This window comes from Mesoplodon bidens (assembly GCF_964165515.1).
Source record: "Mesoplodon bidens genome assembly, chromosome: 15".
NCBI lineage: Eukaryota > Metazoa > Chordata > Mammalia > Artiodactyla > Ziphiidae > Mesoplodon > Mesoplodon bidens.
The window spans coordinates 52728829-52756067 of NC_138171.1; the positions used below are offsets into that span (position 1 = coordinate 52728829).

General features: G+C 49.5%; 1 protein-coding gene across 1 annotated transcript in view; it reads right to left on the minus strand.

The window, feature by feature from the left end:
• XYLT1 (xylosyltransferase 1) overlaps nt 1-27239 on the minus strand; it is a 302348-nt gene that overhangs the window by 119910 nt on the left and 155199 nt on the right. Inside the window, exon 3 of the mRNA XM_081255416.1 lies at nt 14290-14800. Coding sequence (XP_081111542.1) covers nt 14290-14800 — 511 coding nt within the window. The remainder of the gene's footprint in view (nt 1-14289; nt 14801-27239) is intronic.

Consider the following 27239-nt stretch of genomic DNA (forward strand, 5'->3'; position numbering starts at 1 on the left):
TATTATCATAAGAGGGACTACAGAATTTATTGCCCACACTGGGTAACTCTAGAGAGGGAAAGGGAGCACTATTAATAATAACAGGCACAGATCGAGACTGTCTGGGATAAACTGGAATGTCAGGCATCATCCCCATTTTACAGATGAAAAATGAGGGACAGAGAGGTGAAGTTACTTTTTCAAGGTCACACAGCTAGTGAGTGGCACAGCCAGAATTCAAACCCAGGCCAACTGACTAAAGCTTTCATTGTTAAGCACAATTCCACGTACATAGCACGCAGCCTGGCAACAGTCAGTAATCAATACATGGTATCTAATTGTTATTGGCTCTTCAGACTGGGGAGATGAGCCTTCAGGGGGAAAGGAGCCAGCTAAGGGCTTAGAAAGGTGGGGGGGGGGGTGAGGTGGAGGCATTCCATGGCCAGGAACCAGGCTGGGGATGCGACACATCCATGCTGAATGTGAGCTGGCACATGGAGGAGATGAAGGCCCCCGGAGGGAGGCAGATGGCCCCGTCTCAGACACACCATCCCGGTAGGACCACAGGCGGGTTTCTCAACCAAGGCACTACTGACATTTTGGGACGGAAAAGTATTGTGTGGCTGTTCTGTGTATTGTAGGACATTTGTCGGCATCCCTGGTCTCTACCCACTAGTTGCAAATAGCACCCTGCCCCTGCATCAGGTTGTGACAGCCAAATATGCTTCCAGGTGTGGCCCGATGTCCCTTGGGGGGCACAACTGCCCCATTCAGAACCAATGACCTGGAGAACGGGCAGAACTAGAAGGGATGAATCATTCTTCCAGGTCAGTAGTTCTCAAAGTGTGGTTCTGGAGCAGCAACTGCAGCATCTGTTAGAAATGTAATTTCTTGGGTCCCGTGCTAGACCTGGACCAGCATCTCTGGGGGCAGGCCCAGGTGCCCATGTATTAAGGAGTTCAATGTTCAAACTACTGTCCTGGGTCATGGAAGAGACTTGCTAGGATCTCAGAAGGTTGGGATGCAGAGCCGTTACTAATTTGAAACCTGACCAGGGCTCCTGGGAAGAAAGCAGATCCCTTTAGAAGGATGAGGATGTTCTGGAAGCTTCCAACATCCTGTGTATGACTAACACAGGATAGAACAGGCTGCCATAATTGGTACAGCGTGTTTGCAGGATAGTTTGATGGTATTTACCAAAATTTAAAACAGACAAGCCTTTGGACCCACCAATTCCAATTCTCAGATGCTCCGAGCAGCCAGTCTCAACTCAGGGTCCCCAAGAGAATTAAGCTCTAATGTCCTGAGGCATCCATCATAAGCAGCAATTAGCTTTTCTCTGATGCACCTAGAATGGTAGAGGTTATGCACCATCTTTGGGAGAGTTGAGAAAAGAGACACCTAACAAAAACCTGGCAACAACCTAAATGTCCACCAATAGGGGAATGGCTAGTTAAGCTGTGGTGAAGCCATACTCCAGAGTTAACAGTCAGCCATGACAAAGAGTTATATAGGCAATAAAAGAGACTGGGTAGGGCTTCCCTGGTGGCGCAGTGGTTGAGAGTCCGCCTGCTGATGCAGGGGACACGGGTTCGTGCCCTGGTCCAGGAAGATCCCACATGTCGCGGAGCGGCTGGGCCTGTGAGCCATGGCCGCTGAGCCTGCGCGTCCAGATCCTGTGCTCCACAATGGGAAAGGCCACAACAGTGAGAGGCCGGTGTACCGCAAAAACAACAACAAACGAACAAAAAAAGGAGTCTCGTAAATAAACATTATACTGGGAAACAGAATAAAAGGATTATATAGTTCTCCATCTCCTGACAGGGATACAGGTCTCAGACCTAGATACACGTCCAGATGAAAAAAAGCAAGTTCCAGAACCAGATATCAATTTCACATGATTTTTGAATTTTCCCATGCCCCAAACCAGATGTGATATTTTTGTAAGTTCCAGATTTATACATCAGTTTCTTATTATTTATAAACCCTCTGTTCCAAAACAAACTCTATTTTTGCAAGTGCTGGTTTTAAAGATCTAAACAAAACCAAAAATGTGCTTGCAGTGGTTACCTCTCCGAGGGGACTGGCCAAGTTTTTAAAGATTTTCCAGTTATCTACTGTGTTTTCCAGTTTTTTGAAATAATGAGAATGCATATGGTCCCACTTGAATAAAGGTATTATAACAAGCATGCTTTCTGTATTATTTGAGCAAGTTTTAAAAATTAAAAAAAAAAAAAAAATTCTGCCTCCCTCCCCGCTGCCCTGTCTTCTCCCCATCTTTTCACTTTGGCCGCTGGAAACACCACCAGGGCCAGGCTCCTGGCAGCCTCCCAGTTACTCAGCTGAGGCTTCTCGCTCAAACGGTGCCATGCTCTGAGGTGAGCTATTAATTTGCACTTTGTGCCTCATCCTCGATTCTGATTTAGGGCAACATAAACCCCCCTCAAAATTCCAAGGAATAAATTAATTTACTAATTTCGCCATTAAGAGTTTCTCAAAGCGAGCCCTATTTCAACTGTCCTCTAATCAATCACCATTTTCCATGTTTATCTCCTATTCAATTTTTACCACAGGGTTCTCTATACATCAATTTGCCTGATGCTCTTCCTACATATGTTTTAAATTACTTTATCATTGTATAAATTTCACAGCCATTAAAAGGCTCTAATACCAGCATGGCTGACATGGTGTTAAAAATTGGATTCAATTCCACGGGGTAATAAATTGTGACCTAAATCCAATCTCTCATGGGTGACTGAAGGATACAATGAAAAATTATTGCTTTGTCATTTTTACACTAACACAAATATACCATGGAAACTAGAAACTGGCAGAAAAATGGGAGGCCACCGCCGCTGGCTACTTTTCACCCAACGCAGCTTTGCAGGTGAGACCTGAGGTCTTTCACGGGATCAGCCCCGCTCCAGCACCAGGCATATTACTTGACTGCATGGATCTCTTTGCGACAGATGGACAGAGCTTGAGGAGGAAAACTGCAGCTAAAAGGCAGCCGCTGCTAGAGGGATAGAAGCACGGTGGTTCAGCATTTCGCCGCTGGCACCAAAGCCTCTGAGCTCAGAGCCTGGCTCTGTCACTGAGCAAATGTGTGATTTTAGGCAAGTGTCCTCCCTCTCTGTGCGTCAGTTTCCTGAAATACAGAGTTGTCAGAAGAATGAATGACCTAATATGGCTAAAACGCTTAGGATAGTCCCTGGCATTTAGCAATCCCTAGGTCAAGGTTAAGCATTATTATCTAAGCACAGATTCTTATACGGAGACTTCGGCGCCCTGCTCTTTTTGGTTGCGGGGAAGGAGAGTAATGAACAGCTAGAGATAGGTGTTAACATTGCCTCTGCGTTTCCCTTTATCTTTGGAGAAACTGCATTACTCATTCGACACATTCCGATGGCAGGTTTACTAAAGGCTCCACAGAGCAAAGAGGCTGAGATGTGGGTTTTGAAGTCAGGCAGACAGAACTGAGTCTGAAAGGTCTCCCACTTGCAAGTGTGACCCCGGGCAAGCTACTCGACCTCCCCAAGCCTCAGTTTCCCCATCTGTAACATGGGGTTAGCAAACAGACTTTGCTCCAGCAGGGGCTGGAGGTATGACCTGGAACACAGATGAGACTGGCCTCGTGGCTAAATGGGGGCTGCAGATGACCCTGGCAACTCCAGGATAATGTGATGTGTGCTCCACTGGTGAGCGGGTAAGGTGATTTGGGGGTACACAGTCTGAGCCCCTCATGGAGATGTAGGGAGAGAGTCCCAGAAGACTTCCAGAAGGAAGTGATGTTGAAAGGAATTCCTAACGCTTAACTGACAAATAATTTGAGAGAGGAGAAAAAGCAAGCTGGTTTTGTTGATTTGTGCAAAAAGGAGGGACTAGCTTGGACTGACTGTCATCCACCGGCCGCTACAAGGGCCACGCCCGGGCTCTCTTTCTGCACCAGGGCTCTGATTTCCCAGCCCTGGGCGGCTGACACATAAGCAGCTGCACCCAAAGGAAGGAACGGCTCAGAGCACAAGAAACTGTCCAAGTGACTCGCCATTGTCTACCTGGTCCCAGGGAAGGCTCTGGGCGAGACACTCATGGAAGCTGAGAAAAGCATCCTAAACTGCCCGGCTGGGTAAGCGGGTCCACTGTGCCCACACTGGGAGGCTGGCTTCTGAACCGCAATAATCTAATGCTGATTTTTTTTTTTTTTTTTTTTTTTTTTTTTTTGCGGTATGCGGGCCTCTCACTGTTGTGGCCTCTCCCGTTGCGGAGCACAGGCTCCGGACGCGCAGGCTCAGCGGCCATGGCTCACGGGCCCAGCTGCTCCGCGGCATGTGGGATCTTCCCGGACCGGGGCACGAACCCATGTCCCCTGCATCGGCAGGCAGACTCTCAACCACTGCGCCACCAGGGAAGCCCTAATGCTGATTTTTAACAGGTGCTTGTAAATATTCGCTGACTGAATAGAGGGAAAATTTTTAAATATTCTCAAACATGGTATTTCATACAGCAACCCGAGGAGGCAGGAGAGGCATCAAACAACCCATTTTACAGGTAAGAAGTGAGGCTCAGAGAAAACAAGTGCCTTGTCTGAGGGTCTGGCAGCTCACTCAGTGGTAGAGGGGCCACCAGGCTTTCCTGGGGAGACTGGTTCAGAGCCTTCCCCTAAACCTGCACTAGCTCAGTGCCAGTGGAACACCCCCGGGCACACTGCCTGCTTGAGTTTGTCTCACTCACCGCTGGGGGCATTGAGGCTTCCCCTCTGTGCCCTGGATGTCCTGGAAAACAAAGGTGCCACAGGAGGTGAGGCCCCCAGGAGTTGGCAGCCCGTGTTCAGGCTGGGGTGGAGGTGGGGGTCAGGGCCCAAAGGTGGAAGGGGCACGGTTCTCTGGAGGGGATGTGGGACCCGTCCCCGGTCCTGGACTGCCAGAGCCTTGCCTGTCTTTCGGGCTGGTCTTCCCTTGGCTCTCCGGTGATTTCGGTTTGGTCCCTACAGACGCCTCTGATCCATTCTCCTCGCTCAAGACAAAGACATAGATCATCTAGACCCAGTGATTTGGGGAATTAAAATCCAGCTGGGAAGATGACAGACCAACCCTCCTGCTCATATTCAGAGTCCCCAGGTGGTCTTGTTAGTTCTTCAATCTCCTTATACCTTCTACTGCCTCAGAGCCTTTGCACATGATGGACCCTTGTCCTGGAAGACTCCACCTCCTGCTCTTTCCCTAGGTAATTCCTCCCACTCTTCATCTCTCAGTCCCACTAAAATTCAACCACATGTCTCTGCCGAATCGGTGGTGCAGTTGCAATTCTGCATTTATTTTTGTGCTCACTGGATTCATGTGTCTCCCCTCCCACGTTTAACAGGCTGCAAGCTCCATAAGGACAGGGATTCTGTCTGTTTTCCTCCCAAACAGATCCCCCAAACCTAGTGCCCGGCATAGACAGAGGATGCTCGGTGGATAACTGCTGAATGAGTGAATGTTGAAGGGAGTGGGGGACAAACACTCTCAGTCCCCAGCTGGTGGCTATGCCACTCACAGACTTCTAACTGTTCCATTCCTGTCCCAGTGCATGCGGGCCTCTGCATAGCTCCCGGGACGGGTAGCTTGAGCCACTGAAGCTCAAAACAACCGTGTTATCTTCTTACCCAGGGAGGATAAGATTGAGGCCTATGACATGCCAAGCAGTGCTATTCTCGGATGAGTAAGACAGAGCCCCTGCCACGTGGAGGATGGGTCTGGGGCACAGACAGATAAACAGTAGGGGGCGCTTTCTTCATGCACCATGTGCAATCTCAGAGCAAATGCTGACCAGCGACTCTTAAGAGCTCTCCTGGCTTCCGTCCTCACCCCTAGCATCCACTGTCAATACCGCAGCCAGGGGATCCTGTTATACATGTCAGGTCAGCCCCCACCCCCAGCCCTGCTCAAATCCCTTCAGCAGCTCCCCCAGGTAAGAACAAAATCCCTACTGGTCTGCAAAGCCCCCGATTAGTCAGGCTCTCTGCAGAGCTGCTCCAAGCAGTGGTCCACAAATGCAGGGTTATCAACATGCTCCCAGTGCCCTAGTCTCTAGATGTCATTGTGAGCACATGAGAAGGAAAAAAAAAAAAATCCATCTAACCATGATCCCCTTGTCTCAAATACACTGCAGAAGCCTTGGGAAATGTCTGCCTGAAGTTTCCAAATGGGTTGCCCGGGTGAGGCCAGGGAGGGCGCTAATCCCGCTCTTTCAGGGCTGGTGTTTTCATCTTCTCTCCGTGCCTAAACCTTGCAGCTCTGCCTTCTAGGCATGGCAGTTAGGGAACAAACACACCCTAATGACACCTTTCAGAGTGAAGGGCAGAGCCGTGCAGCTGGCAGGCCATTCTGGGAGGAGGAAGGGGGGAGGGAGGTGAGGGGGGCATTTATGATATTTCCCATAACTGCATATCTCTCTTTCTAAAAAGCCATGTGGGCAACAGCTGGCTTTTTTTACAATTCCAAAATGGGGAGGGGGTAAAATACCACGGTGCTTTAGAAGAAGTCCACGTGGGATTGGCCTTTGGAGACCCACCTTCCGATGGGGGGCCTTGGGGGACTGCTGGCCACACGACCTGGCACACAGCAGAGCTCAATAAATGTTTGCTCAAGAGCCAGGCTTGAGTCGTCTTTGTGCCCCAAAGAAACCCCTCAGCCCAGAACACCAACAGTTGGTCACCCCCATCCAGTCCATCGGCCAATCCTAGCAGCTTTTTCCTACTACCCTATCCTCTCACTGGGGCCGCTGCAAGAACCTCTCCACAATTCCCCTGTTTCTACTCCTTCCTTAAAGCTAAATCATGTGAGAAGCAGGACTGGTGGATCGTATGGTAGTTCTGTTTTTCATTTTTTCAGGACCCTCTGAACTGTTCTCCACAGTGCCTGCACCCTTTTGCATTCCCACCAACAATGTACAAGGATTCCAATTTCTTTGCCTCCTCACCAACACTTGTTGTCTTTTGTGTGAGGTGATATCTCACTGGGTATTTATCCAAAAGAAGTGAAATCAGCATCTCAAAGAGACATTATATTAGCACACCCACATTCACTGCAGCATAGCCAAGATGTGGAAACAACCTCAAGGTCCACTGAGGAATGAAGGGATTAAAAAATTCGGACTTACATGGAATATTATTCAGCTTTAAGAAAAGAAGGACTCCTGCAATGTGTAACAACATGGATGAGCCTGGAGGACATCACGCTGAGTGAAATAAGCCAGACACAGAAGGACAAATACTGAACGATTCTACTTATATGAGGAATATAGAACAGTCAAACTCACAGAAGCAAAGAGCAGAATGGTGGTTGCCAGAGGCTGGGGGGATGGGGAATGGGGTTCGATGGGTATAAGGTTTCAGCTGAGCAAGATGAATAAGTTCTAGCGATCTGCTGTACAACACTGTGCCTGGAAACAGCAATACACCACTGTGCGCTTGAAAATCTGTTCAGAGAGTGGATCTTACGTTAAGTGTTCTTATCAAAATAAGATAAAAAAATTTTAAAGTAGCATAAAATTTAAAAAACAAATTCAAAATCAGATAATGTTAAAACTCTTCAGTTCCTCCAATGGCTCCCATCTCTTTGACATCAGTATCCGAACCCCCTGTGGTGGCCTGGCCATTACCCCTGGCCTCTGACCTTTCACCCTTCTGCTCCCCTCACTGCTCCCTCTGCTTCAGCCATACTGACCTCCTGGCTGCCTCTGGAACAAGCCAGGCTGTTTGCTAGGACTGTTTCCTCTTCCCGGTGACACTGCCACCGAGGCTCCTCAGAGAGGCCTTCTGTGGCCACCTACCAGAAACGTCCACCTCCCCTGTCCTGTCGCCTGCTGTGCTTGTCTACGAGCTCTCGTCACACCAGACAGTGGACTGTAGGTCTACTGGGTCACCTGTCCCCAGTGGCCTCTCCCATTACCGAAGAAGTGCCACCAAGGTGGGGCCTCAGGCTGCACGCCTCCCAGAGTCACCATCCAGCTGGTGGCAACAGACATGGTGCTCTGAGCTGTGCAGGGCAGAGGCCCTGCAGGGACGAGGCATCCTGTGCTTTTGTTCACTGTTACGTCCCCAGATACTAGAATAAGAGCTGGCAAAGAGCAGCTCACCACTGCCTGTTTTGGTATGGCCTGCGAGCTAAGAGCAGTTTTTACATTTTTAAATAACTGAAAAAAAAATCAAATGGATGACCTTTCGTGAGACATGAACATTATGTGAAATTCACATTCTGATGACCAGAATAAAGTTTTATTGGAACACAGCCATGCTGGTCGTTTATTTATGTATCGCCTGTGGGTGCTTTCATGCAGAGTTGAGTAGTTGTGACAGAGACCCTGCAGCCTGCAAGGCCTCATACTGTATTTACTATCTGGCCCTTCGCAGAACACGTTTGGGGAGTGCCGGCCTGGGACGTCGAATGGCACCTAGTGGGTGACCAATGAATGGGGCCTGCTGATTTTTCCTGGACTGACCGCGGTCAGGGTCCTACCCCTCACTCAGAAGCTCAAGGAGGGCCCTTGGCATGAGTTTATTCCGACCCCAATGAACTGTTACCGGAAACCTCCTTTTCACTGGGGTTTGACGAGAGAAAGACGAGAAAGAGTCCTCTGCATACCTGGCCTTTGGGCAAGTCAGCCCCATCGGCTTGGCTGAGCCATCGAAGGATCATCTGGCTTCATCACGGCCACCCCAGTGGTGTGGTGGCTCTGAGTTGTCCACGGCTGTTCCTTCATTGTCTCATCCTAGGCTATACAGCAAAGACCCGGGAGAAAGCAGTGTTCCTGCCCGACAGATGGGGAATCGGACGCGACAGTCTCCCCTCAGCCACCTCCATCTGGAAGCCCATTTTTCCAGAGTCTTTGGCTTCCTGCAAAGACTGATGGGTAAAGACGGGTTGCTGCGTCCAAGGATAGTTGCCTTTTCATCAGAAACCTCCTCCGGTCCGTCCTCACTCCTAATACTGGAGCCCCTGCCCCTGCCACGTGCACGTGCTTGCAAACCTGCAGCTGGTCCGCTGACTTAAGAGGGAGAGCCCTTGCTCATCACTCATCGGGGGACCACCGGCCCACTCAGCGGCTCGGGCCCGGAGCCCCCGCTACGGTGGCCCCCAACCCCCCTCTCAGTGACTGCTTTCCGTGGAACCTCTCAGTTTTCATCTCTCATTCTTCACCTGGACACCTGGGCTGCAGTCGCTCCACTGGCTTTACCTGGCACAGCAAAGAGTGAGGAGGTGTCAGAGGCACCCGGGTAACTGGTGGGGCCTCTCTTGAGATGCTTTTTTTTTTTTCTTGAGGCATTTTAACTCAAGATGGAAGGAGGCTGGTGGCCTATGAGGGCCATTGGAGAGAGCATCTTGATATTTAATTGTTCCCAATATAATGAGGCATTGCCTGCTTAGAATGCCTCTTACAGGTCAAATGGTCTTTATTGGGAAAGCAACCCCTCACCAGGGTTAGTGTGTCCTCTGTGGCCAGGGCTCCCCGCGGAAGGTGTGGTCCAGCAAGGATTCTCTGAGGAAGGGGCATTTAGGCTGAGATCTAGAGAGGGAAGAGGTGGGGTGGAGTGTGCAGTGGGGGCAACAATGGAGGGGGCTGGGACGAGCAGGAGGGAGTGGCTGAGGCACGCGGGGCCTTGTCTGAAGACCAGAGCGAGACAGCTAGGGCTGGGCAAGGGGAGGTCACCCTGCAGGTGGGCCTTCCACTCTTCTCAACGCCACCACCACTGTCTTACTACAGCCGACAGCCAAACACATTCACTGTACCCTATCCCCCTCTGCACCAGGGGTTTCATGATCCCATGTCAGCCAACAACCCTCTGAGGATAGGGTACGAGTATCTGTGTCCATTTTACAGATGAGGAAGCTGAGGCACTAGGAAGTCACGGTCACACCACTAGCAAAGACAGAACCAGGATTCAAAACCCAGTGTCAGCAGATCTTCCGATGGAAAAGCTTCTTCCAGCCCAGGCCACCCTGGGCCTTCCATCCAAGATGGTTTCATTTCCATGAAACTCTGGGAGGTCCAGTTGGAGTGCCTGGAGGCTCTTTGGTGATTCTGGAGCCTAAGGAAGGGCCAGGAGACCTAGGCAACTGTGGGGGGGGCACTGGGGGCTGGGCCACCTGGGTGGGGAACGTGGGTGGGGGTGGGGTCCGGTGGCTTGGCGGCTGCAGTGAGCACGGGGGCTCTGGGAGGAACGAGGGGCGCTGCGGGATTAGAAACAACCCGCTCGGAGGCCAGGCTTGGGGGCCGATGGGGTAGAGCGCCCCGCCTGACCTCACCGCATCTCACTCCTGGGGGCTGTGAGTGGATGGTCCGCAGATCCGCGTTTTCCTCCTGAAAACATGTCACCATTCCAGCTGCTTCCTCCAAGAGGCTGGCAGTGAAGCAGACGAGTCACAGGGGCAAGGTATCCGTGCAGAGCACACCAATCCGGGGGTTCTAGACTCTTCCTTTTCCCTGAAGGTGCTGGGGTGCGTGGACTGGAGGCATGGGGATAGGAGGAGGAGGAGCCCTTCACATAAGCCGACATTTCACATCGATCCCCTCGTAACTTTTCAGACTTCAAGCCATGAGGAATTGTTTCCTTAGTGATATTCAACTTCCGGCATCCTGTCGGCTGAAGTCTGGGTGACGCTGAGTTCGGCAAAATGACAAACAGTGCGTACATCTGCGTGCGGACGTGTAAGTGTGTCTGTCTGTTTACACACATACCTACTTCCCCTCCCCTCCCCTCCCCACTTGGCTTCCTCACTGCCCGCGGAGCTGGCGCTCAAATCCCTCCTGAGCGGAGGGAAATCCGGGTGTCATGGTTTCCAGAAAGGGAACGCGATCTCTGTATGGGGTGTAATTACATCTTAGCTTTCTGCAGAAGAATAGTTTACGGTTTAAATGCTATTAATTGTAAGCTGTTTTGTTCCACGGGAAGTTGTTCGTTGATAACTGCCCAATTAGGGTTATTTTGCAATTAGTCTATTCACAGAGAATTTATTGCAAAAGGGGAAGGCTGTGGTGCAGTAAATGAAGGCACTGCCCGGGCTGGTGTGCCAAGGCTCAGACGCCCATCTTATTACCCAGCTCCCAGCTCCCTGGAGGGTGTGCCACCTTGGCGGACGCAGCAGAGGCCACAGGGAATCCCCCAGGCTGCACAGCCATGCTGGGGGTGTCTCAGCGGGACCAGGACAGGCCACATCAGCCCGCTCGCTCCCCCATCAACACCCACCCTTCTCCTTGCAACTGTACTGATGGCGGAGAGAGACAGCCTGCGGGCTCAGGACATCCCCCAGCTCGGACCGTTTAGGCTAAAGTGAAACCTTCTGCCTCCTGAAGAGGGAAAGGCTCTCGGGAGGATTCAGGCTCTGTATTCCTGAGATCCGATACCAGCCCTGCCATCTACTAGCCATGCACCTGTGACCAAGGACTAAACTTCGTTGAGCCCCCATTTCATCATCCATTAAACGGGTCGATAAGAGACCGACCTCATAGGGCTGGTGTGAGGATATAGTGGGATGGGAGGCACAGTGCTGGAGGTATTACTACACAGAACTGGTACCTTGCAGGGATCAGCATGGGCCACATCCCACCCACAGCCTGTCTTTGTAAATTGAGTTTTATTGGAATAACCAAGTGCATTTGCGTATGTATTGTCCTGGCTGTTTCCGAGATATAATGGCAGAGTTGAGGAGTTGCGACAGAGACTGCACGGCCCACAAAGCCTCAAATATTTACTCTGGCCCTTTATAGAAAAACTGTGTTGACCCTTGGTACACAGCGAGTACCCACTGTCATTCTCACGGAAAGACATTCAGCTCAGGCCTCTGCCAGGCCATGCACTAGCTAAGAAAAAGATTTTGGAAACATCTCCACTTATTTATTCTGCCACAATCTGCCAAGTCGCGTCAAGAGTATGATGGGAACCCTGGGACTGCTTAGACAGGGGTTAAAATGCAAGAGAGAAGCAAACCTTTTCTTTTTAGACCTTTCTCTTGAAAAGAGAGTATATAGTACGGATACATGTTTCCATCAGAAAACTTAAAAAATACAGATGAACTTGAGTAAAGAGTTGAAGCTGTCCCCACTGCACCCCACCCAGAGGACCACATGAAGGGCTTGCCGTGGACACTTCCAAGCCTCTCTACACACTTACCCACGTGGCCGTCCCCCACCTGATCCACACCCTCCGTTCTGTGACCAGCGGTCAACAGAGAAGCATGTGTGAGAGATGAGGAGGCCTGAATTTTAGCCCAAGTTCAACCTCTAACTGATTCGGTGACCTTGATGATAAGTCTCCTCTCCTCTATGGGCCTCGTTTCTGACCTGTCCAGTGGAGAGACGGAATTAGGACTTCTCTAGGGGTGATCTAGTCCCCTTTTCCTTGGGAGCCATTCTTACCATGCACCTCTTTCTCTCGAGAGAGATGGGGATTGAGGAAGCATAGGCATCTTCCTGCCTAGCTTCCAAATCCTCCAATGTTGGGGGAACTGAGAGCCCCCTGCCCCCACCCCCACCCCCCCCCCGCCTCTTGGTCCAGCTCTGTTGTCACCTTTCCTGATGCTCTGACCTTCTGTCTCGACAAAGAGGCGGACCCAGCCGCTGGGACCATGGACCCATTCCTCTTCCACGCGTGGACCCTGTCCCTGCCCCATGCAGGTCTTTCCATGTGTCCTCCCCCCACCCCTGCCCTCAGGACCTCTGGGTTGTCCCATGGTCGGGGACCTTCTCTCTCCACTTGAGAGTGAACTAAAGCATTTGGTGGTATCTGAATTTAGAAGCAACAAGGAGGTATTTTGAATGCTTGACCATTTAGTGAGGGATAGCGGGGTACCCCTTGCACTGATTATGGCCAATGAGAATGAGGGGTGACCAAGAGCAAATTGGGAAATGGGCCGCAAGGGGAGACCAAGTGGGAAGACCCTTCGAGTATTTAATGCAGGGTGCTCCCTGGACAGATAAGGAAGCCGGAACCAGCGAGGGGAAAGGGCTTTTCCTATCAGTTCATGGCTGAACTCAACTAGAACACAATCTCTCCATTTCAAATGCATCCCTCTCTGTTTGTTCCCAATGACACTGGCTCTTCCTTTGCAGAAAGTGTCTTTTGGATGCAGTCCACCCTCTGCATGGAGAAAACCACTGGACGAACTAATTCACAAACTATTTGGGATGTAACGTCTTCTGCAAGGAAAAATAAAATCTACTGGCTCACACTGAGCTTACGTGGGGATGAGGGTACATGGGTGAAACAGTAGTGGCCACCACGAGTTAGCTGTAGCCAGATGATGGGAACATGAAGGTTCTCCCTACTCTGAGGTGGGTTTGAAATTTTCTGCCATAACATATTTCTTTTTTTTAAGAAGGGATCTTGACAAAATATGACCTAACCCAGAATGGCAATATCTCTATCTCAGGATGTCTCTACGGGCAGGCTTGAAAGGCCACTTACAAGCCATGTGACCTTAGGGAAGTTGTTTTACATCTCTCACGTGTAAAAAAGTTATGCTCACGATGACGGTGCTAGCCTCACTGGGTGGTGGATGAGATGAGCTGATTGAATGCAAAGTGCCCATGCTGTGCCCGGGACACAGTGAGCGCTCGGTAACTGTTATTACTCCCCTTCCACACGCACTGGAAAAGGTGAAACCTGCCAGCAAGGAATACGTGTCAGAGGCGTGAGGTGAGATGCAGAGATGCATGGTGATGCCTCACCTGTGCAGAACTGTCCCCCGCCAGTTTCTGAGGACCCTCCCCTGTGCTTGTGAACGCCGCTGTTACAGCTCTGACTCGCACTGCATCGCAGCAAGAGGTCTGATTTATCACTGGTCATCAGCACAGAGAAGAGGGCCCAGCACAGGGCAGGAGGGAGGGAGGGAGAGAGAGGGAGGGGAGGAGGGAGAAAATAAGGAAGGAAGGAATTTTAGGTGGAGGAAAATGGGAAGGATGTTTTCCAGAGCCTCCAGTGTCAATGCAACCAACTAGAAACCTTTCAAATCTTATTCAATTACAGTAACATTGGTGTCAATTTTAATCCCAATACTCTGCTGAGACAGAAAACAAACCATATCAATACCATTGCCTCCTACGACTTCCACATTAGCCCCGACTGCACTGTATTTTATCCTTTGCCACAAAAGCAACAGGTTAAAGCTGTAACAAAAGGTAATTGGATTTTGCGAAACTTTTCTCACACGAGACTTCTGAATTCAGTGAAGCCCACAACAAAAGATCTCCTGTCTTCATTTGGGGTTTGCAAAATAGGGCGGTGGTTCTGAGAAGGTCTGAGAATGTGAGCAGAACGGGGCTGGGACTTACCTTCGAGGGGGCAGAAGCGAGTGACCTTCTCGGGCATCAGCAGCCCAAGCTTGTGGCGGCAGTAGGTCTCCCCGATCTCCTGGCGGCAGTGCTTGGACTTGGAGCGGGACAGGGCGGAGATGGCCTCCTTACCCGAGATGTCACACTTGAGGGGCCGGTCAGACTTGATCTCGGGGGAGCTGCCCCCACTCTTCCGGGCGTGGGGCTGTCTGGGGGCATCCTTCCCTTGGCTGCCGTTGACCGGGGCTCTCGCACCAGGAGGCAGCACCTCGTTGGCACCTTTCCCTGGGGACAGACGCCCCTTCCCCTTCTCCTCCTGCCCCAGCTTCCTCTTCAGAAGCTCCTTCTGTCCTCTCGGGGGCTTCTTCGTCAACTCGGGCTGGTGCTTTTGCTTTTGAGTCCTGGGTGCGAAGTTGCTGTTGTCCACGTTCTCGAAATCCTTGGGCACAGAGTTCTCGTTGTTGCTGTCTGTTCGCACTTTCTCTTTTGGCCGGTGAGAGAAGTAGCCATCCTGGAGAAGACAGGAAGGAAACACAGAAGAGAAACTTGACTTTGCCATCACGCTAAGCAGGCTGGCCCTGGAGAGTGGGGCACGTAGGTCCCATGCCCTGCCTTTGCTATGAGCTTAATGCTAGACCTCATGGTAGGTTTTTCCCTTTGAACCTCAGTTTCCCAACCTGGAAATAGAAGATGTGCCAACTAGAAAATAAAGCTTTTGCAAGCTCTAACGTGCTATGACTATGACCCTCAACGCTTGTTATTAACCACACCCCCTTTTCATATGTTTCCTTGGTTGTCTCTGCTACTGGAATCTGGACAGTTTGTTCCAAGCTTCCTGTTTAAATTCTAGCAGCAAGCACGGTGATGGTTTATTTAATGGCTAGAAATGCCATAATAAAGCTACAAGGGGAGAAAATATCGGTAGGATACTGTATAATTTACATTGCCTTTAGGACATGCTCGTAGATCTATGCCCGTAAGAGAAATCAGACCGTGCCATAGTTAATCCTGAGGGGGAGACATCACCGGCTATCTTGAGGGGAATATGCCCTTTATAGGACAATCCTACGCAAGGATCCTACAGTGAGTCCCAGGGGGATGAAAACCTGTGACAGTCTTAGGTTTGAGCTTTGACTCTTGATGTCTGTACCTACAGCAGAACTGAGTAAGTCACGGGGTGGGGGGGCAGGGTGTCAAGAGAAAGGCCAAGAGTCATTCTGGAGAAAATGAGTCTTTCTGGGAAGGTGGGCACCCAAAACTCAGCTTTCTCCATGGGTAGGTGGGCCCTGGCCATTTTGACCTCGGATCAAATGCACTGGTCAACTAACATCCTGCATCACTTCCAAAACACATTGCTTCTGCTTAGAGCCCATTATCAAGGCCTTAACCTGAAAGAGAATCCACTGTCCCAAAGCTAGTCAGAGGGGACACAGAGGCCACAGAGAATGCTAACTGACTCCATAAATCTACACCCATTGCTCTAGAAACACACTGGCAATGAGTAGCAATTCTGAGGGCAGACTTCCTCGTTCGTCTTCCTAAATGTGCCGATTAAAGGTTCTCAAGGAAGAGGGTGGTGGAGAGTAGTGGAGGTAGTGCTGGTGCCCAGGATCGGCTGACGTGCAGCTGACACTGAGCGTGGCTCCTCCTTCAGCAGGTCTGCCAACTACTGCCCTTCCCGAACCAAATCCTGCCCATTTGTTTTTGTAAATAAAGTTTTATCGAAACACAGCCATGCCTGTTCATTTATGGACTGTCTATGGCTGCTTTCCTGCTATAACAGCAGAGGTGAGTGGTTGCCTTAGAGACTGGTCTGCAAAGCTTAAAATATTTCAAGCTGGCCCTTTAAGAAAAAGTGTGCAGACCCCAGCTCTCCAAGAACTGTGAGTTTAGAAGGTTCCCCTGGGCTTGGTTTGATTGCCCTTGTCTCCAATGTCCCCATTTGGCCCAACAACGTGTTTGCCCTCTCTCAACCACTGCGCCACCAGGGAAGCCCGTGTTTGCCCTCTTCTTGCCTTTGTCCCATCTCCCCTAGCATCAAGCACCAATTTCAAGAGGCCGTAAGAATGAAGACTACACTAAGATACCTCGTGGCCATTCTGTAAGTTGATGTTACTTTTGTTCTCATTTTGCAGGGACTGGGCATCAGTGACTTATCCAAGGTACCTCAGCTGGTTGGTGGTGAAGCTGGGATTCAAACCAGATAGACTGCAGACCCCATGCCCTGGGCTACCAGCTCCACCAGCCACTTCCAGGAAGCTGCAGAGCCCTTCTGATCCCCATCACTCTGTCCCCTTAAGCACTGCAGCCTTCCCATCCACTCCCACCCAGCTAAATGGATCTGGGATAGGCATGTCATCTCCAAATAGCCGTGTCAAGGCTGGTCAGTGGCCATTAGGTGGCAGGGAGTCACAGAGAGGGAGAGGACAGTAAGGAGGGGCCGTGAAGCACCAGGAGCTTGAGGTGGCAGGAGGTGAGAGGCAATGGGTAGGAAGAAGCAAACAAGGAGATGCCGAGGGAGAGTGGAGTCTGTGATGGGTCCTGGAGTGGCTACTGGTCATACACAGGAGCTGCTATTACATGCTGGTCTGTGAAGGGGAACTTCTGGTTCTGACACCTGTTTCCAGTCTTTCTTACCTCTCCACGTATCTTGCAAGAAATCCCCCTCAGTGAGGGGCCATTCCTCTGTTCTTATAAACAAACCACACTGATATACCTGTTTTCCCTTCTTTCTGTCCAGAGGCCCTTGAAGAATCCCAAGCAGCCTCTCAGGTGCATTTTCTGAGCACTCGCTGTCAGCCAGGCACCATATGCAAACGACTCACAGGTATTACTTATTGGATACCAACAATCGTCCCATAAGGGGTACCCTCCTCACTATTTTACAGAAAGAGGTGCTAAGGCTTGTTGCTTTAACACTCTCAGGCATGGGCATGTATCAAGTGCCAGGCACTGGGCTAAGCCCTTCCATGTTTAACCTTCAGAAGTAACTTTCAAGACAGGTATTACCATTCCCCCATCTTACAAAAGAGGGACAAGGGGAACTTGGGGATGTTCAGTGATTTGCCCGACTTCATTTAGGGGAGGCTGTGAACGCGTACCTGTTTAATTCTAAAACTTGCTATAGTTTAGTGCCTCTTCTGTTTGGCTGAGAGGTCAAGGGAGGAGCATTTAGCTCCCCCTTCTCTGTGGGGGAATGGATAGGGTATCTCTCTCTTTGCTCATATTAGCCTAGGTTGGGATGGAGCTGGATGGGGGGATGGTATTCAATAAAGCTCTTGACAAATATTCCAGTTCTCTTCCTTCTAGGCACATGATACAATTGTACTTCCCACTCCCTGCAAATGAGGCACAGCCAAGCAACCTGCCGTGGCCAAGACCAGTGACTCGGGCCAGGGCACAGTTTGCCATGTCCCTCCTTCCCCCATAGCATCCAGCCACACTCCTGATGGTGAAGGCCCTGCATTCCTGAGTGAGGCCAGGGTGGAGGATAGACCCCACCAACCCTCCATGGGCAGAATAAACCTCTGGTGCTTTCTGTCACTGAGGTTTGGGGATCTTTGTTACTACAGCATAGTCTAGCTCATCCTGATTAATACAGGAGCCAACCTGATCTGCTTTCTTCCTCTTAGCTGTCCTCAGATACAGGAGCCAATTTATTATTATTTTTTTGCCTCTAACGGTTGGAAAATCAGTTCGATGACTCCTGCTGCCTGAGAACAAGAATTTAAATTCTGTCCCTAAGCCCGTTTTCTAGAAGTTAACAAGAAGGCAGAGAGTGCGCAGAAAGGCCTCTGCCCTCACAGCCATCTGCATTCTCTCTCATCAAACACATCTGCAGTACTGTTCCTGGGTTGTTCTCTTTCCTCATCATTAACTGATGATCACCAGTTTGTCCCCCAAGCAGAAAACCTCCGTAGAACCACTAATTTCAAAAGCTCACGTTCTCTACTACCTTCTGGCAGAAGTTCTCCAAGCAACACCAGCCGCAGGAAGCACTGCAATCAACGAAGCTAATTTGGCCATCAGAGAACGGTTGGCTCCTCTGGTTAATTTGTGATATCAGGACCAGGCGCCACCATCAATTCTAATAGGACTCCTCATTTATAAGCGTCGTCTACTTAGAGACACCCCCGCGATGGGGATGGTGAGCTCACGGTGGCCCCTTGGCCTTCCGCCTGGCCCCAGGTGCTACTCAGCTGCCAATCAAAAGATTCGAGCGTAAGAGAAAAGGGAAATATTTTGTCTTCTGGAATGAAGAGCTCACAGATATTCGATAGCTTCCAGATAAGCCACCGAGCCATAGTCAGTGAGAACCAGGCATCACTCAGAGGCCTGGGATGATCTGTCATGCTGAGTCAGGGTTGCTTCCTACAATAGCTGATGAGTTCTCCTACACCCTCCCTCCACAGTTTTCTTTCTTTTCTTGTACATTTTATTTTATCGTGGCAAGAACACTTAACATGAGCTCTACCCTCTTAGCAAACGTTTTAAGGGCACAATACAGTATTGCTACCTACAGACACAAGGTAGTACAGCATACCTCTAGAATGTATTCATCCTGCATAACTGAGACTTTATGCCTGTTGATTAGCAATTCCTCATTTCCCCTCCCCCAGCCCCTGGCAACCACCATTCTACTCTCCGAATTTCTGAGTCTGGCTATTTTAGATTCTCATGTAAGTGGATCAAGTCTTTGTCTGTCTGGCTTATTTCACTCAGCATCACACCCTCTGGGTTCATCCATGGCACCACATATGGCCGGATTTCCTTCTTTTTCAAGACTGAATAATATTCCATTGTACATATATGTCACATTTTCTTTATCCATCCATCCCTCGATGGGCATGAGATATCACCTTGCCTTCCCTCTAACTCTTCACCTGCTCGCCAAGAGGCAAACGGGTCTCAGCTTCTCTCTTCTTCCCCTGGAGAATCAAGATCCACACATCCAAACCCAGGTTCCCTTCCCTGTAAAAACCAACCTTGGGAGGTTTCCAGGCAAATACATGCAAGATGACGATCATATCCTCAGCACCCATGTCCCCTCATACTCTGGCCCTTCACACACCTTGTGTCTCTAATCCTCTCGAATACCCAGTGAAGCAACAGCATGAGTCCTAATGAAGGGGAGGAAAGTAAGGCACAGGGAGGTTAAATAACCTGACCAAGGAATGAATGTGATGCTAGAAATGACATGATTCAAATTCTGCATGCCTCAGTTTCCTCATCTGGAAAATGGGGATGTGAAAATAATACTTATGTCATGGGTATTTGGTGAGGATGAATGTATGTCAAAACTTCCAGAATGTGCCCACCACACCCAAAGCAGGAGAAACAATGAGCAAAGAAGTTTCCCTACTAATCAACACTGGGCCTCCACCAACTCACCCCTGATGGTCTCCAGCTGGAGGACAGATCAGTTAGTATTTCTTCATGATGATTGCTAGCTGTGTCCCGTTTATTCTTAAGCAATCCAACATTCTCACCTTGGGTTATTTATGCAAATGCAACCCTTTGATTTATTTTATTTTAATGTACTTATTGCAATGATTGCACATTCAAATGTTTGCATGAGAGCTCCAAAACTCTAATTGCTCTGCTGTTGCCTTACCCCTAAGCTGCTGATAGAATCCATTTTTATTCTGGAGAAATAATTAAATGCAATAATGTCCTCTATTCCCATTCAACCTTGGGCACGTTTAGAGTCAATTTCAATCAGGTAGAAATATGCCAAGCACAAGACTGCTTCCAGAGGCAGGTTACATGACCCAGGCTGGTGTTTCAGAGACGCCTGGGTCTGCTCTGTCCTTCCTGGTTCTCTAACGTTCAGACTTCAGGATGGATCTCTCCTCGCTTGATCAATTGAATCGGCCCAACCTCCTCCCCTGCACCCAGGTCCTGTTTCCGAGGGGTGGAGGTGGGTTGCTGTGTTTTCAAACTCTCCACTCATTGATAAACCTTTGCTCTTATTTTTGTGTGGAAAGAACACCGAACAAGAAAGGAGGAGACCTGGGTACTTGTCTTGCTTTAGCGACCGTCAGATTTTCTCATCTGTAAAATGACAGGTCCTGTGTGTGTGCTTCTGAACATTCTCTGAATTAACCGTTAATCAATACAATCGATTAACAAAGTTCTGCCATTTCAGATCATTGAGAAATAACTGATGGATTTTAAGAGACCAGGGACTGAGGGATAGATGGATGCTCCTAAGTGCATCGTCTTCTCCCTGCCTCATCCTGTGATCATTTTCTCCAGCAGCTCTTTGACCTGGGACAGACCATTTCACCTTCCTGCACCCTGACGTCCTCATCCATCTCAGGGGCTGAAGCTGGCATCTATCTCCCTGGAACTGAGAGAACAGATGAAGCACAGAACACAGCGATTGACACATGCAAGGTGCTTACGAAACATGCATCTATTAGAAAATATGCATACAGTGCTGGCTCTGCCCCAGGCTCTGTTCCCAAGCCCTCTGCAGAGACTAGTTCATTTGATCCCCATGAGGACCCTATGAAGGAGATGCTACGTTATTCTCCCCATTTTTTGGATGGGATCATGAAGGTTCAGAGAAGTTAAGTGACTAAATCCAGATCTAGGAAGTGGAGGAACCAGGACTCAAACCCAGGCAGTTGGGGTCCAGAGGCCACACCCGCCAACACTGCACCGCCTCTCTGCAGCTATGAGGAATAGAGATGGTGTCAGAGGGGAGCCCCGGCCAGGTGCGCTGTGCAGGCGTGAGGGCGCCTGTCCCACCTGCTCACTCATCATGACCCGTTTACGGCTTCCTTTTGTGCCATGTGGATGCACTGCCAGCTGAGTAGCTGTTTGCTGTTGAACTCAGTGTCCGAGGCTTCATTCCAATCACCAAGGTGATCGAGGCCATTGAGAGGGGCACATGGGGGAGAAGCCCACACCTGCTTCCAGAAGGACTTCTGTGCCAGGGCAGTGGAATGGAGGAGGCGCAGTGTGCATGGCTGCACCCAATTAGGACATGCAATTACCAGGCTGCCAATGCAAATAGACCTCACAGAGGCCCCTTGCCCGCCCGCCTGGCTCATTTGCATGCACAAAAAGTGGCAGGGCTGGCCAGAGCTTAGAAACCCGTGAGCTCTGCTGGGCACGGGCAGGCCAGGCTTTAACAGAACCCTCAATAATAAGCCTGGTGTAATTTAGCAAATTTAGTCCTGTTAACGGGACGCCCAGCATGGGGTGAGGAGGGAGGGAGCTGGATGGATAGAGCTGGCTTGGAATCCAGCCTCTGCCCCTTAACCTTGAGATACAGAGAAAGAAGCTTAGCCTCTCACAGCCTCAGTTTTCTCATCTACAAAAATAAAGGGGTAGGAAGACCTACTTTGCAAAGGTGCAGGAGAGATTAAATAATAGGGCACACTCATATTTAATTCTAGTTAACAACAGAACAATTAGCATGAGGCTTGATATGTACTCAGCACTCAATCGACATTTTTAGCTGGCACCCCATCATTTGATGAGCAGAACTAAATCATTTGGAAAGGCAGGGTCGGGAGGTGAAGTGTGTTCAGATCCACCCGGCCTCTGCCACTTGCTCACTGAGTGACCCGGGGCACAGTACCTAACTTTGAGAGCCTCAGTCTTCCTCTCTGTAAACTGGGCATAATAACTAGTACCTACCTAACGGGGCTTTTATGACAGCTCAAAGAGATAATACGTGTAAAGCACTTAGCATAAAGCCTAGAACTTAATAAATGTTAGCTACAGTTGATTTAATTGGAATTAATGCTTACTGTGATGATCTAATGAGGTAGATCTCAAAGTGTGCTCTGGGGACTCCTGGGGGACCCTTTCAGGGGATCTTCAAGGTCACTATTTCCATCATAATTTGAAGATGTTATTTTTCTGTTTCTCACTCATCCTCTCACACAAGCACACAGTGGAGTCTGTAGAGGCTCCATGATGTGTGAAATCGCAACAGATTGAAAGCAGAAGCAAATGTGAGAATCCAGCTGTCTTCTATTAAGCCAGATATTACAGACTTGCAAAAATGTAAAACAATGCCTCTTTTCACGAAATTTGTTTTTGTTGTACAAAACATATGCATTTTTCATAAAATTTTTTACTTATATAGATAGGTAACGGGTTATGGTTAAGTTTCCTTTTTTTTTTTTTTTTTTTGCCGTACGCGGGCCTCTCACTGTTGTAGCATCTCCCGTTGCGGAGCACAGGCTCCGGACATGCAGGCTCAGCGGCCATGGCTCACGGGCCCAGCCGCTCCGCGGCATGTGGGATCTTCCCAGACCGGGGCACGAACTCGTGTCCCCTGCATCGGCAGGCGGATTCTCAACCACTGCGCCACCAGGGAAGCCCGGTTAATTTAAGTAAATCAATAAATAACCATTTTAAGAATGCCCTAGTTTAAATTTCAATATATAGCAAATAATTGATAGATATAACCTACATAAACGAAAGCTTTTTGGGGGTCTGAAATAATGTTTGAAAATATAAGGGGGTCCATGGAGACCACCAAGTTTGAGAATTGCTGAAATACTTGTCATCCGAAATATCTACTCATTGAGGAAATAAAGAGTTGAGGGCCTTTTTATGTTGGGTCTTTCCCTATACGCCAAGCCTGTGGATTTATATTGTACTCTCACACACAATAAATACACACACACGGATAGAAATCTAGGTCAACTGGAAGTGGGGTGCTGATAAATACTTTTATAGAGAGAGAGGCAGAACCCTGAAGCCCTGGGCCACCCTCTGGGGGGAGAGTGACCTGCTGGCAAAGATTTCCCCTTTGACCAAACTCTAGCTAAGCCCCTCCGAGCCCCTCCTCAACCAGGTCTCCACCTTGGCCTGTAAAGACGTGAGCAAACACTAACATAGTTTCTGACGTTTCAAGGACACAGCTCTTGGAGGACCTGAGCCCCCCGTATAGCACCTGCCTGAGCAAACTCAAGGCTGCTAATAGAATCTAGTTTGCTGCAGCCAACCCCCGACGACAGGGCCCCAGCATCCGTCCCAGCCTTTGTGGGAGGGAAGAGGACTAACTTGGAGAAGCGCCAGTCAGCAAACCCAGATGAGTTTCCTGGGGACACAGCCCCCCCTTTCTGCTTTTTGTCATTTTTCACTTCCCTGACTCTACTGAGCCCCTGCACACCCCCGCACTATTCCCTCATGCCCCCTTTAAAAGACCCAGTCACGCTGTACAAATCATAGTGGAGTTCAGTTCACACTGGACCCTTCCCCCTAGTGCAACAGTACTTTGCAGATTAAAATCTGTCCTTACGGTCTTGTTTATCTCTGACACTGCCCAAGGCCACATGGCCTGGACCTCAACCCCATAATGCCGCATCTTTGGGGCCTCAGCACAGGAGTCCAGACTTGACCCACGCTGTCCTTCCAGCCCACCAGGAGGATGTGACGGTGACAGTCACAATGAACAACCCAGTCTTGCTTCAGTAACAAAGCCTTCTGGATTCCTCTAAGATGGACTTTCTCAACTATGATATTATGGGCATTTGGGGACAGATCACGCTTAATTGTGAAGGCTGTCCCAAGCATTGTAGGATGTTTAGCAGCACCTGTGGTCTCTACCTATTAGATGATAGTAACGCCCTTGTGAAAACCAGAGACGTCTCTCGACATTGCCAGAGGTCCCCCGGGCGCCAAAAATCACCCTGGTTGAGAACCACGGAGCCAGGGGCAAGAGCTCCGGAGGCTGGTGCTGGCAGCCTCAGCAGCTCAAACCCTGTTCCCATCCAGAAACAACAGCCCCTCCTGACCAAAATGCCCAGATCAGGACTGCTAAGCCAGGAAGAAAGGAGATGGCTGGAGAAAGGGCCCAAGTTAACCAAGGAAAGGTGTGCTGGAGGGGGAGGGGGAGGGGGAGGGGGCTGGAGGAGGTCAGGAGAAGCAGCGTGTGCACGGGGGCACGTGGGAGGAGGGTTAGAGTCCCCAGCTGGAAGCGGGGTGACCCCGAGGAGGGGCACGTTCACTTGGGCAGTGGCTAGTCCCCCGTCTGCTGGCACATCCCTAACCTAAACCAGAGGGCTTAACTGGGGCCCCAGTGGTTCCAAGGGCACAGATGTTGGTTTGCTTCATACAGTGTTTTCATTTGCTTGGTTTTCAGTCCCAGCCAACATTTCAAAACCTAGGGATTCCATCTAAGAATCTGGATTTCCACACTGTCTTGAAGCATCAGGGGACCCAATAGCACTGGGCTTGGATTCCTGCATGTGACAGTCATCTTGGGCTGAGCAGTGGCCCACAGCATCGAGAAGGAGCAACTCCTCGACAGATCATCACAGCTCTCGTCCAGCCTGGCCCAGGTCCCCTTACCCACCCGCATGCCGTGAGCCTGCTCGAAACCAAGGACCCAGGATCTTCAAGTAACTCAACTTCAGAGCCTTGCCTCAAAGACCTCAGAGCTCTTAACGAATCCTTTAATTCCAGGGTCTTCCATGGAAGTGGGACCGCCCCCCACGGGGTGTTCTTAAAACATGTGGTGCCATTTTGATTGCCACAATGGCTGGGGGACGCTCCTGGCAGACACTGGTGGCAGGACACCAGATCCCTGGCAATGCATGTTCCCAAAGCAGTAAGGAAGTGTCCCACATCCTGCAGGACTTCTAAATGTCTCTACATGTCATGTGGGTGAGCAACTCATTTTTAATTTTGCAGGTCAGGAACCTAATACAAATTTACATATGACAGAGTACTTTTGAATGCTTTTAATGTAACTGAATTTTCTAGGAAAGTGACTACCTTTAACTCAAGGGGAGATCCTACATCATTCAGAATTTTAGTATGATTTCAAAAAAATCCTATCATCAACAGCCACACAAGCTGTGTGCAATTCTTGTAACTATAATTCTTGGTGATTCAACATCCAGCACTGGACCTTTCCATGTGTCTTCCAGGCCCTCGACACTCAAAGTGAGGCCCATCAGCCGGCAGCCTCAGCATCCCTGGGAGTTTGTTAGAAATGCAGGATCTCAGGCCCCCACCTGGACCCACTGCATCTGCATTTTAACAAGACCCCCAGGGGGTTCATCTGCACATTACAGTTTGGGAAGTGCTACTCTGGTGGTGTTGTGCCTGATCATTTACAGAATGAAATACACATTGTTTTTATTTTAAACTACTTTTATATATTCGTTATATTATTATCAGGGCAGTATATTGATATGTTTCAGAGTTGTGAGTGTAAGTAGGTTATAACAAGTATGGATTTCATTTCATGATAGACAAAAGGAACATTTTAAAAGATTTATTGCAGGAAGAGGGGTTGGGTCCAATAGGGTTGAGAAGCACTGGTTTATTTACTCTATGTACTTTAATTGGGTGGCTACTCCCTACCAGGCATGGTGGAGGCAAAGGATAGGAAAGTGAATTAAGACATGCTTCCTGCTGTTGGTGGAGTTCAGACACAGGACAGGGGAGTGGGCGTGGACATACTTTATTTCAATACAGGACGGGAGTGAAGGCGGGCAGGGGGGCGATGAAAAAGTGCCAAAGGTTTCATCAAGAGTTGAAACCTAACGTGGTCCGGGGTCCAAGGAGAGTGGAGGAGGCTTTCACAGAGAAAGCAGTTTTCCTGCCCAGTTTTGAGAAGAAAGAGCATGTTCATGAGGCAGACAAGGGCATCACGGGCAGGCGAGCTCAGCAAAACCAAACTTGGTAACAACGAGCGTAGCTAACACTTATAGAACATTTATTCCAAGAACTGCGCTCGCTAACACTTGACACAGATTATCTTTAAAAATCCCAGAACCATTTGTTAATGAAGTCAGTGGGGTTCCCACTGAGTTCCTTACATTGCACACTTTAAATATCTTACAATTTGGGCTTCCCTGGTGGCGCAGTGGTTGAGAGTCCGCCTGCCAATGCAGGGGACACGGGTTCGTGCCCCAGTCCGGGAAGATCCCACATGCCGTGGAGCGGCTAGGTCCGTGAGCCATGGTCGCTGAGCCTGCGCATCCGGAGCCTGTGCTCCGCAACGGGAGAGACCACAACAGTGAGAGGCCCACGTACCGTAAAAAAAAAAAAAAAAAAAAAAAAAAAAACTTACAATTTTATTTGTCGATCATACCTCAATACAGCTGAAAAAGAATCCCAGAACAACTCTTTTGGGTAGGTACTATGAGTATCCACATATTACAGGTGAATGAATGTATGGAGGCACAGAGAGGTTAAGTAACATGCTCCAAATCACACAGCATGGCTATAAAAGCTACACTCTACTCCCTCAGGCTGTTAACATCCAGGCTTGGAGGAGCGTCCGACGTGTACCCAAAATGACCCCTAGGGGGTGACACCACCTCCACCAAAGACCCTGGAAGAGAGCAATCACTAAGTGGGCTGAAATCTTTAACAGGGGAGAGAGGGTCAGCAGGCAGAGGGTTACTTGAACAACTTGAGTCCTTGGTGTAAAGTCCTCTTGCGCCACTGCCTTGTCTCCATTACTGGAGACTAACCCCAGCCTTGTACCCGCCGGCCTCAGTGTGCTATCTGTTGTGGTTTTATTTCCCTGCACACTGTCCATATTTCTCTTGCCCCAAGTCCCTGGAAGCCCTCCTTGTTCTGGCATCTCCTGCTTGATGTTCTCCCATCCAGGTCCTCTGGGGAAGGGGCACTTGAGGAGACAAACAGGCCTCCTGCTGATGAATCAAACTCATCCTTCGCATCTGCCGGGTCCCCTGCTCCCCACACACCCTGCCACAAGTGGGTAATGAATGACCCACTTGTAAGCTCATTACTGCAGAGTCTCTAAAGAAATGTAAATGCTCACGGAGGCAGGGATATAAATAAGGAAAGATGCCTGTAAATAAATAAATATATATGTACAAATACATACATACAAACCCAATTAATTTATACCATCTGAAAGCCAGAGCCATTTGGGGTGGGGAGAGGAAACAAGGGAAAGGCACCTGATATTACCATCCATGTGATTCCAGAGCTGA